This window comes from Salmo salar, chromosome ssa16, assembly GCF_905237065.1.
Source record: "Salmo salar chromosome ssa16, Ssal_v3.1, whole genome shotgun sequence".
NCBI classification, from domain to species: Eukaryota; Metazoa; Chordata; class Actinopteri; order Salmoniformes; family Salmonidae; genus Salmo; species Salmo salar.
In genome coordinates this window covers 76,799,335-76,811,885 of record NC_059457.1, presented here as the reverse complement: position 1 = coordinate 76,811,885, position 12,551 = coordinate 76,799,335, and the positions used below count along the sequence as shown (strand labels likewise).

The 12,551-nt window shown below is 47.9% G+C and overlaps 1 protein-coding gene across 5 annotated transcripts in view; it reads right to left on the bottom strand.

Moving 5' to 3' along the window:
• The window catches only part of LOC106575641 (histone deacetylase 4), an 81,455-nt gene that overhangs the window by 24,966 nt on the left and 43,938 nt on the right, over positions 1-12,551 (bottom strand). For all 5 annotated transcript variants that reach the window (XM_045697927.1, XM_045697928.1, XM_045697925.1 and 2 more), the window contains 5 exons: positions 11,620-11,738; positions 5,491-5,619; positions 5,072-5,301; positions 686-866; positions 31-224 (listed from right to left, as the gene is read on the bottom strand). In XM_045697927.1, coding sequence (XP_045553883.1) covers positions 31-224; positions 686-866; positions 5,072-5,301; positions 5,491-5,619; positions 11,620-11,738 — 853 coding nt within the window. The remainder of the gene's footprint in view (positions 1-30; positions 225-685; positions 867-5,071; positions 5,302-5,490; positions 5,620-11,619; positions 11,739-12,551) is intronic.

Sequence of the window (12,551 nt, the reverse complement as noted above, 5' to 3'; positions counted from 1 at the left end):
GTCCTCTTCCCCTCCCCCCTACTCCTTTACCTTGTTGATGTGTAGCTGCTGGAACTGCTGTTTGTGTTTCTCCAGGAACTGTTGGTGTTGCTGTTGGACCACCAGCTGCTGCAGGGCCTGGGCCTGGGCGTTCTGCTGGGGCAGTGGGGCCGACTGGGTCCGACCCAGGGGACGGTGCTGCCCGCGCAGCTTGTGGATGGAGGGAGACTGGAGGGCGTCCACACCTGGGTTGGGAATACACACACCAGGGTATGGTTATAGGCATGGATACACACGCCTGAATCCACACAAACACACTGGTCCCAGGACAAGAAATATCCGCAGTAGACCTGGCTCGGTTCATCACACACAGAACAGTGGAATGGAGCTTAATAGCAGCACATTACTACAAGCCTGGCAGAAGAACCTTCTCTAGTCTGCCAAAAAAGGAGCCCCCATTCACTTCCAAGGCTGTGCGTGTCACCAGTCATTTCCTCCACTGTCAGCTGAAAATAGCACCGGGAAAGTGACTCAATGGATGTGTTCCTTCAACACCGGTGGGCACAATTCTCTCTCTCTCATTGACCCTGCTTAATAGAAGTTGATGAAAGGAAGTCTGTCAATAGAAGGAAGGGGGGGGTTATCTGTTGGGACACTGTGTGTGTGTGTGTTCTCCACCAAAGTACCATTCTACTGCTGTACCCACCTGCCAGTAGGGGCCCGTGCACGCCAGTCTGTTCCAGCAGGACCAAGTGCTGCAGTAGTGGGCCGTGCCCCCCTGCGCCCCCTCCGTCAGCCAGGTAGGTGGCTAGGGGGGCACCGCCTAGGTATGGGGGGCTGAGGGAGAGGGCTGAATGTTGACCCCCATCCTGCTGGGCTGAGGTCACCTGGAGAATGGGGTCAGTATAGAAGTGTTTTACATAGAACTGTTGGGATAAATCTACATGTTAAACTGACATTGGTTTGATGCTTCTATTGTCTTTACTGGTTTCCTACCACTAGCTTTTGGAAGACTGAGTTACACATTACACGCCTGTTGTCATTGCTATTGTAAACTGATTTATTTGGGCAGTATTGTGATTTGTGAATTCATCTTTAAGGGGTGGTTCCCCCCAAAAACACAAGGTCACATGAGATGGAGACAGACGGGGAGAAAAAGAGAGAAATAAAGAGGGAAAGAGAAAGAGCATTAGATAAACAAATATCCCGTTCATACGAAGACGAAAGTACGGAAACTTTTCTTTATCTGTGAAAGGTGTTGCAGGTAAGAAAGCCTGTACTTCTATTTCTGCCAACCGACCTGGTAATGAGTGGTATTATGTTTAAAAGTCCCGCCACCCCATCAGTATAAAACGTTGCCTTTAATTTTACCGGCTTTGGTATGCATTAAAGCATTCTATTGTTGTCTGACATCAAACTTGTCCTCGTCGATCACAAAGATTCACAGAAATGCTTGTAATGCATTTGTTTTCACCATAAAAAAATGTAATTCTGTTGTTGAGCCGTCCTTCTATTGTCACAGAAATGCTTTGGCATTTAGCCTGGGAGAAACACACACCCACCCACCGCCATTCAGCCTGGGAGAAACACACACACACACACACACCCACACACACCACCATTTAGCCTGGGAGAGAAACACACACACACACACACCGCCATTCAGCCTGGGAGAAACACACACACACCGCCATTCAGCCTGGGAGAAACACACACACACCGCCATTCAGCCTGGGAGAAACACACACACACCGCCATTCAGCCTGGGAGAAACACACACACACCGCCATTCAGCCTGGGAGAAACACACACACACCGCCATTCAGCCTGGGAGAAACACACACACACCGCCATTCAGCCTGGGAGAAACACACACACACCGCCATTCAGCCTGGGAGAAACACACACACACCGCCATTTAGCCTGGGAGAAACACACACACACCGCCATTTAGCCTGGGAGAAACACACACACACACCGCCATTTAGCCTGGGAGAAACACACACACACCGCCATTCAGCCTGGGAGAAACACACACACACCGCCATTCAGCCTGGGAGAAACACACACACACCGCCATTCAGCCTGGGAGAAACACACACACACCGCCATTCAGCCTGGGAGAAACACACACACACCGCCATTCAGCCTGGGAGAAACACACACACACCGCCATTCAGCCTGGGAGAAACACACACACACCGCCATTCAGCCTGGGAGAAACACACACACACACCGCCATTCAGCCTGGGAGAAACACACACACACACCGCCATTCAGCCTGGGAGAAACACACACACACCGCCATTCAGCCTGGGAGAAACACACACACACACACCGCCATTTAGCCTGGGAGAAACACACACACACACACCGCCATTCAGCCTGGGAGAAACACACACACACACACACCGCCATTTAGCCTGGGAGAAACACACACACACACACCGCCATTTAGCCTGGGAGAAACACACACACACACACACACCGCCATTTAGCCTGGGAGAAACACACACCGCCATTTAGCCTGGGAGAAACACACACACACACACACACCGCCATTTAGCCTGGGAGAAACACACACACCGCCATTTAGCCTGGGAGAAACACACACACACACACACACACACACACACACACACACACACACACAGCCATTTAGCCTGGGAGAAACACACACACCGCCATTTAGCCTGGGAGAAACACACACACCGCCATTTAGCCTGGGAGAAACACACACACCGCCATTTAGCCTGGGAGAAACACACACACACACACACACACACACACACACACACACACACACACACACACACACACACACAGCCATTTAGCCTGGGAGAAACACACACCCACCCACCCACCCACCCACCCACCGCCATTTAGCCTGGGAGATATTTTGCACTTCCTAAGGCTTCCACTAGATGTCAACAGTCTTTAGAACGTTGTTTCATGCTTCTACTGTGAATAGGAAGAGAATAAGAGCTCCTGGAAGTAGACGACTGAGAAAGTGACATGAGTTCAGTGGCGTGCACTCACGTGAGAGTTAGCTGTGTTCCTTTTCTTTTTTGAAGACCATGGAATTGTCCGGTTGGAATATTACTGAAGATTTATGATAAAAACATCCTAAAGATTGATGCTATACATCGTTTGACACGTTTCTACGAATGTAAATATAACTTTTTTAGACTTTTCGTCGTGACATTTTGCGCACGCTTCCTGCATTTGGAGTAGTGGACTAAACGCGCAAACAAAAAGGAGGAATTGGACATAAATTATGGACTTTATCGAACAAAAACATTTATTGTGGAACTGGGTTTCCTGGGAGTGCATTCTGATGAAGATCATCAAAGGTAAGTGAATATTTATAATGCTATTTCTGATTTTAGTTGACTCCAAAATGGCAGGTATCTGTATTGCTTGTTGTTGTTGTCTGAGCGCTGAGAGGTTAACTCTCATACCCCAGAGAGGTTAACTTGTAGGCCATAAGTCTTCAGAAAAAATAACTGATGGGCAGTTTGAAAAGAGAAAGCACACGATGGTGTAATCACATTTTCTGGTGATGGTAAAATGACTGCAGTATTAGGCTTAATATTTAGCCAACGTATGACTGGGTTAATATGAATGAGCTTGTTCAGCCTACACACAGCCTCTTTTTTCCAGATGAGCCAATACGCAACTATGTAAGCCGCTCCCCGCTCATCCTCTACTCCTGGAGGGGCGAGACGCTCCGCTCATCCTCTACTCCTGGAGGGGCGAGACGCTCCGCTCATCCTCTACTCCTGGAGGGGCGAGACGCTCCGCTCATCCTCTACTCCTGGAGGGGCGAGACGCTCCGCTCATCCTCTACTCCTGGAGGGGCGAGACGCTCCGCTCATCCTCTACTCCTGGAGGGGCGAGACGCTCCGCTCATCCTCTACTCCTGGAGGGGCGAGACGCTCCGCTCATCCTCTACTCCTGGAGGGGCGAGACGCTCCGCTCATCCTCTACTCCTGGAGGGGCGAGACGCTCCGCTCATCCTCTACTCCTGGAGGGGCGAGACGCTCCGCTCATCCTCTACTCCTGGAGGGGCGAGACGCTCCGCTCATCCTCTACTCCTGGAGGGGCGAGACGCTCCAGGCTACAATATCTGGCAGGACATTTATTATGTTCTATTTCGATAACTCTCTGCTGCTACTATTAAAGAAGCTGTTGGCGAGGACGTTTGCTAGCAAGCTACCAATGTGCGTGATATCTAACAAAGCAGAGTGAGGGCAGGAAAAAAAGATGAAACGTGGAACAAAAAAAGTTACTTTCTCAAATCATCCTACAGGTCTGATTTTGTATTTCTTTACACGATCGGAAAGAGCAGTTTCTAAAGCACATAAAACTATTTGGGCATTTCCTCTTAAAATATAACTTTATGTTATACGACAGAGGTTCCACACGTTCCCATGTGGAACGTGTGGAATATTATTGATATGTTCTTACTATAAAATACATGTGTGTTGTCCGTGATCAATGCACCCCCTACTCCCACCCCCTACTTCTACTCCCACCCCCTACTTCTACTCCCACTCCCTACCCCCATTCCCATTCCCACCCCCATTCCCACTCGCCAATGGTGCCGGCATGCGCATGGGATACATAAAAAGGCTCATGCAGGCAAGAATGTGGTTAAAATGGGACTGTTTGAAAGGGGGTCATATAAGCATTGCCCTTTTTTTCCACAGGCAACATATCGTAAATCCTGAGTGACCACAGAGAGAGACCGACCAGCACACACAGGGAGACAGAGAGACCGACCAGCACACACAGAGAGACAGAGAGACCGACCAGCACACACAGGGAGACAGAGAGACCGACCAGCACACACAGGGAGACAGAGACAGATATATAGATAGATAGAGAGAGAGATACAGAGAGAGACCGACCAGCACACACAGGGAGACAGAGACAGATATATAGATAGAAAGAGAGAGAGATACAGAGAGAGACCGACCAGCACACACAGGGAGACAGAGAGACAGATATATAGATAGATAGAGCGAGAGATACAGAGAGAGAGAACGAGAGTGAGAAGAGGAGAAACAATATATCAACAGAGTCTTACATTGGAAGCAGAGGAGGCCGTGGCAGGCAGACCTAGGGTGATGTTGGGGAGGGAGGGGGACGTGTACAGAGACAGCTGGCTGAGTTCACCACCACACAACCGCTGTGCCAGGGACACATCAATGCTGTTGGAGACTGCCACAGTGACACCGTTCTCATTGGGGATGTTGCTGATGCTGTTGTTGTTAGGAGAGCTGGGGCCGGATCCAGGAGCGCTGTTACACGCTGAATCTAGAGAATGTATTCATATCGTAACTCCGTCGTGACTGTTACACACCAAGTCTACAGCTACAGTACAACATCAACCTAATACACCCAGTCAGTCATCTCTTCCATGTTAAATGTACTACACAGCTCTGTTGGGTGTGAGGTCTGAACCTCCTGAATGTTCCTCTCCACAGCGTTGAGGGTGTATCCTACCTGCCATATCCAGTGAGCGTTTCTTGGCGGTTGTGATCGGGCTGTCTTTACGCCTCAGTAGGGGGCTGCTCCGTCGCTCGCTCACCTTCTGCTTCAGACGAGAACGTAGCTTCAGGTTGGGCTCAGAGGCTACAAGACACACACAGAAAGAGAGAGACAGAGAAAGAGCACAGATATGATTATCTGACTATGACCAACACAACCCAGGCTTGTAACAGAGGCTAAGACTCAAGAGAGGTCTATGGTTCTGAGACGGCTCTGTCATACCTTATCCCTGCAACTTGAACTGCAGTAAACAGAAACCAGTTTTGTTGAGGCAAACAACAGTTCTTGAGGTTAAACCTGTCGATCAAACAGGGTCCATTTTATCTAACCAACGACTAAGTTACACAACCTGTGCTGCTGTACACCATCATGGAGGTGGACGAGGTGCGTTTCCTCCCCCATTACAATGTACAGAGCGTTGGGAAAAGCTGCGCAAGCCACGTCAACAAGAAAATGAGAGTGTAGGGGGGGAATTAACTGATTTCTGGGAGCGACGTTGCCAATTACAGCGGGCTTTGTCAGTGTGCATTCAAATGGAGAGAATTTAGAAAGACAAGGACGGAGAGAGGGAACGCAATGTCATGACTACCATGTTCTGCAATGATGCTAATGTTCTGTTTACACGGCATGGACAATCAGGGCCCTCTGTAGGGACACTGCTAACCAATAGAAGTCCAGGACTAATTATCCAGCCAGGGTGCTATTTCAGGCCTTCTGGAAAAACAAAGGGCACAAAGCAGGAGTGGAACAACAAGAGCCCTCTCTCTCTCTCGCCACTGCTCCCTCCATCCTTGTTTTTATTCACACGTTTGTTTCTCTCCGTTTAACAAGTGACAGACTAATGATGCAGGCGCTAGTTTCATAATTCAAAGGTGGCCGCGGACCGCGCCACTATGGGAGAAAGTCTGGGGGGGGGTCAAACAATCATGTAAGGCACTACTGAATGGATGGCATGACACACGTTCAAATTTAATGGTCTCCCATCTGAGAACAGACATGGATTGATTCATTCAGAACCCCCCTTTTAAACCTATTAAGCCTTTACACAGGTGGGAATTGGCCTACATGAATAGGGGCAAATTGAAATGTTTCTAACAGAAGAAATATGAATCGCATGTGCATAACCATGGCGGCAATTGAAAGGGAACACTTTTCGCAGCATTTTTCGGGAAAGAAAATCTAAAAATACTCTGGATTCATTCAGTAAAATAAGAATACTGCTGGAAAATGTGGGGTAGGTGGATAAAACAAACAAATGACAAGGGTTGAAGTGAGAGGACTAACCGGTGCCTCCACACAGCTCTCTAAAGTGTGCACAGTTCCTAAGTCATTTCAATGTACTATTATGACTCAAGGAAAGAACCTTCAGGTATCATCTACATTTCTGAGCTCTCCTAACGGTTTTGTTTGAAGCACAGCCCTGAATCCCCGGTTCTTCCCCATCACACAATTATTACTGTTGTTGACGCAATCCAAAAACGCTACATTAGAAATAACAATCAAGATCAGATGAGCATCATTTGAAAGCTTTTCCCATTGCCAACATGACTAGCTAAGTTATAAAATACCCTCTTACAGTGTTAGGCTTTCACAAGGCACTTCAGAGAAACAGATAGTCATTTTGGTGCGCAGAGAACTGAGTTATGAGCGTGTGAAGACAACGAGCTGCGGAACAATGCGACTAACATCGGCTCATTCTTTTCAGATGTCATCGTTGGAACTGTACATCAGACAGTGATCATAAACGTTGACACAGGAAATGACACGTTTTATGATATGGAAATGTGAAGCGGGTGTGTGGTTTGCTTGTATGACATTAAAGCGGTAATTATCTCACATCTCATCTTCCAGAACACATCAAGTCCCTTTTCATTTACAACATTCGCCTCACTCAGACAACAGAAGGAAGTGTGGAGGAACTTGCAGCCTTTGTATTTGCTAGAGATGATTAAACCCCCATGTTGGCTGAATGGACATAGACAGGGATGGGGGTTCATGTACTTGTTAACAGTGAGGTCTGTGTCCCATTGATCTCATGAATGTTCATCGGTCTGGCTTCAGGCCAGGTCATAGCACGATATACAGTGGTGGTGCGGAATTATTGGCTCCTTGATAAAGATGAGAAAAAAAACACTATATAAAATAAATTAAAATACGGAGCTATATTGTATGCTTCAAAAAATTCAACAATTATATTATTTTATACTAATAAAATCTCTTTCTCTGAGCAATTGTGTTTAACTAATAACAACAAATCTCTAAAAAGATAGGGGTCAGAATCATTACTGGTTCCAAATCCCGTTTAGCAAACCCCAGGCGGTGCTTTGGTCACACAACATGAAGAGAGAGGTCTTTGGCCACGGACACCAGCCGTGAGTTTGGATTCAAAAGAACAGTGCTTATGCAGAAAATACCTCATCACTAATGTAAAGTATGGTGGTGGATCTTTGATGTTGTGGGGCTATTTTGCTTTCCACTGGTCCTGTGGGCCTTTGTTAGGGGCAACGGCATCATGAACTTTAACAAGTACCAGGACATGTGTCGACAACAAGCTTTTTTATAATAAAGTACTTTGTTTGAAACACAGCCCTGCATCCCCACCATTACAGCAATCAGTTGCAATCTGGATCAGATGGGCATCATTTGAAAGCTCTTTCTATTGTCAGAATTGTCAAAACGAGCGTGTCCACGGCTAACTTTCTTCACAATACGACAAACATCTGTTCAAAACAACCCAGGGTATGATGCCATGTCATTGTTGGAACAGTACATCAAAACATGTGATCAGAAACGTTGATACTGTAAATGACATAACTTTTATAATACGGACATGTGAAGTGCACATTAGCATGTGGTTTGCTTGTATGACATCAAAGCGATATTTATTATAATCTTCAACGTCTCATCTTTCAGAACAGAGTCCCTCTCTTCATTTATAACATTCCCCTCACTCAGACAACAAAACATTAGCGAAAGAAGTTCAGTTAGCATGAGGGATGGGGGCATCTTCTTGTCGCCCCTGGTACTCCCGTTTAGAAGGCACGTCAGCTGAATCCCATACAGCGCTAGAAAGCAGAGACCCTGCGCTCTGATGTCATCTATAACAGTTTCCATATAGGGCAGGGGTATTCAACTCTTAACCTGCAAGGTCCGGAACCTGCTGTTTTTCTGTTGTACTTGATCATTTAAAAAAACGCAGTGGAACAGGCTTCGAGGTCAAGAGTTGAGTTTGAAGGGTATAGGGGCTGTGAGCTTGAAGGGTTACCTAGCTACCATACAGTGTGAAGGGTTACCTAGCTACCATACAGTGTGAAGGGTTACCTAGCTACCATACAGTGTGAAGGGTTACCTAGCTACCATACAGTGTGAAGGGTTACCTAGCTACCACGTTGGGGTCATCATGTGGGGTCCCGGCCCGCCTATCAACTAGCCTCTGTATGCCTCCATGTAAAGGCTGGCCTCGATAACCAGATGAACTTACAGCCTTGCTAATCACTAGAGACGGTTTTAAACACCATGGTGGCTGAATGGACAGAGACAGGGGTTAATGTACTTGTCCCATTGATGAAAGATGGAACCACATTGTGATATAAGTAAAGCCTGTCAGCCTGTCTACAAACCCCTGTAAATGCCAGACAGCGGGAGACTAAGTGTTATGCATGTCAAATCTTTGGGGGGAGGGGTGGGCGGAGATGTAGGGTCATAATCAAATCTGCAATTCGCCGTTTACCGGCGTCTAAATCACACACACAAAAATTGCGTCGCTAGCATGGACACTTACATGAACTCAACCAAACAATATTTACAATGAAAAATAAAAAATAAACGCAACAACGCTGATTCAAAAGCACATTATCAGCCCCCACAGTTATGAAGAAGCAATGTAATAAGAAGCTCTTCTAACCGTGCCCAACCTAGAATTAACATAAGTAAACCCCACAAAACTGACAAGATCTCCCTGCATCACTTCACAAACCTCCATGTTATTGACAAAGGCATGTTCTGTAAAAAGTTGGTTCAGTTTGAAGTATACCAGCTAGAGTAAATGGTTTTTTCATCCAAAGTCTAATGGTGAAATTGCTAGCATGTCGCTGCTAACACAGCATGTCGCTAACACAGCATGTCGCTAACACAGCATGTCGCTAGCTAACACAGCATGTCGCTAACACAGCATGTCGCTCCTTGTGTAATTTTCCTTCATGCCCACCACTGTTAAAGAACTGCAGGTAAAGGTAATTCCCTAAACCCTCCCTCCCTCCCTCCCTCATCTCTCCTATTCTCCAACCTTCTCTCCTCCTCCCTACCTCATCTCTCCTATTCTCCAACCTTCTCTTTTCTAAAATCTCCTCCTCCCTCATCTCTCCTATTCTCCAACCTTCTCTCCTCCTCCCTACCTCATCTCTCCTATTCTCCAACCTTCTCTTTTCTAAAATCTCCTCCTCCCTCATCTCTCCTATTCTCCAACCTTCTCTCCTCCTCCCTACCTCATCTCTCCTATTCTCCAACCTTCTCTTTTCTAAAATCTCTCTCCTCCTGTGGAATGTGGCCAGTGTCAACTGTGGTCTATGTGCAGCCCTGGCACTCTCTCCTCCCGTCTCGTCTCTCTCAGTCTGGGTGGAATGTGGTCTCAGTGGCCAGTGTCAACTGCGGTGTATCTGCAGTTTGAGTCAGCCTTGGGGCTAGAGTCAACATGGCCGTGCTCTGTTCATACAGGCCCAGCCCGCTAAGTGAATAATTATACTGGAAGACCACCGCTTCACAGCCCGGCACGGCCGCACCATTTTAGTTTCCACTTTGTCTACTGTCAGTAGAGTACACCTCTCTAAACTATAGAAAGGTTGTTTTTTTGTTCACTCTGGGATTTTTCATGATGTATGATTTAGAAATGATGAAAACTTTGGCAGGGTGATAAAAGGTCAGTCACATATTACAATCCCCCCCGTCGGTACAGTAGGACATGCCAGAATAGCATTGGATGTTTGGAACATTTTAGGTGGTGAAGATAGTCAATATTAATATCAGCAGTTCATCTAGAACTCAAATAACATATATCTTCTCAGTGCTGCTTTGCTGAAGTGAACCTCATAACCCCCCTCACAGCTTTACAGTCCTCTAGCAGAGCAAGGTGTGAGCCCACAGAGAGCCTACTGGACAGTCCTCTAGCAGAGCAAGGTGTGAGCCCACAGAGAGCCTACTGGACAGTCCTCTAGCAGAGCAAGGTGTGAGCCCACAGACAGCCTACTGGACAGTCCTCTAGCAGAGCAAGGTGTGAGCCCACAGACAGCCTACTGGACAGTCCTCTAGCAGAGCAAGGTGTGAGCCCACAGAGAGCCTACTGGACAGTCCTCTAGCAGAGCAAGGTGTGAGCCCACAGAGAGCCTACTGGACAGTCCTCTAGCAGAGCAAGGTGTGAGCCCACAGACAGCCTACTGGACAGTCCTCTAGCAGAGCAAGGTGTGAGCCCACAGACAGCCTACTGGACAGTCCTCTAGCAGAGCAAGGTGTGAGCCCACAGAGAGCCTACTGGACAGTCCTCTAGCAGAGCAAGGTGTGAGCCCACAGACAGCCTACTGGACAGTCCTCTAGCAGAGCAAGGTGTGAGCCCACAGAGAGCCTACTGGACAGTCCTCTAGCAGAGCAAGGTGTGAACCCACAGAGAGCCTACTGGACAGTCCTCTAGCAGAGCAAGGTGTGAGCCCACAGAGAGCCTACTGGACAGTCCTCTAGCAGAGCAAGGTGTGAGCCCACAGAGAGCCTACTGGACAGTCCTCTAGCAGAGCAAGGTGTGAGCCCACAGAGAGCCTACTGGACAGTCCTCTAGCAGAGCAAGGTGTGAGCCCACAGAGAGCCTACTGGACAGTCCTCTAGCAGAGCAAGGTGTGAGCCCACAGAGAGTCTACTGGACAGTCCTCTAGCAGAGCAAGGTGTGAGCCCACAGAGAGCCTACTGGACAGTCCTCTAGCAGAGCAAGGTGTGAGCCCACAGACAGCCTACTGGACAGTCCTCTAGCAGAGCAAGGTGTGAGCCCACAGAGAGCCTACTGGACAGTCCTCTAGCAGAGCAAGGTGTGTGCGTGTTTAGTACCTGTCTTGCGGAGGGGGAAGTCGTCTCTAGCGTTGTAGATGCCCAGGACAGGGTGGTTGTAGGTACCCATACCAGTCTGAGGAGGAGAGCTCTGGTCCAGGGAAGTGTGCTGAGTTTTCCTGCAACACACACACACACACACACACACACACACACACACACACACACACACACACACACACACACACACACACACACACACACACACACACACACACACACACACACACACACACACACACACACACACACACACACACACACACACACACACACACACACACAGAGAAAGAGAGAGAGAGAAACCATCAGATCCTTCATTTTGTTTTACCTTTATTTAACTAGGCAAGTCAGATAAGAACACATTTTTATTTTCAATTACGGCCTACCAGGGAACAGTGGGTTAACGGCCTTGTTCAGGGACAGAACGACAGATTTTTACCTCGTCAGCTCTGGGATTTGATCTTGCAACCTTTCGGTTACTAGTCCAACACCCTAACCACTAAGCTACCTCATCACACAACACTGCGGTGGGAGGTGTCTCAATAGTCTAAAGCCACAACCTCACTCCTCACACAGGATTACAGGATAGGGTCTCTCTCAATAGTCTAAAACTGTGCCTCAGTAGTGGGTAGGGCAGCCTGAGGTACAGGCTGAGGTACAGGCTGAGAAGATTGGTTTCCAGTCAGCCTGGGCTGGAAGATGGGCAGAGCAGAGTTGATGTCTGTCATGTGAGGTCAGCTACAGAGCAAGACTGATCTCAGGCAGTAAGGTAAACTGTGCTGGCCCAGGCCCAAACCCATGTTCTGGTCTAGCGAACACACTCTGTGGTGCATATACCTCCCCTCTCTACCTCTCTTCAGGTCTGAACGACTGGCAGCTTTAAAGTGCTGAGAGACTCTTTACATTGAGAGAGAGAGAGGGAGGGAGAG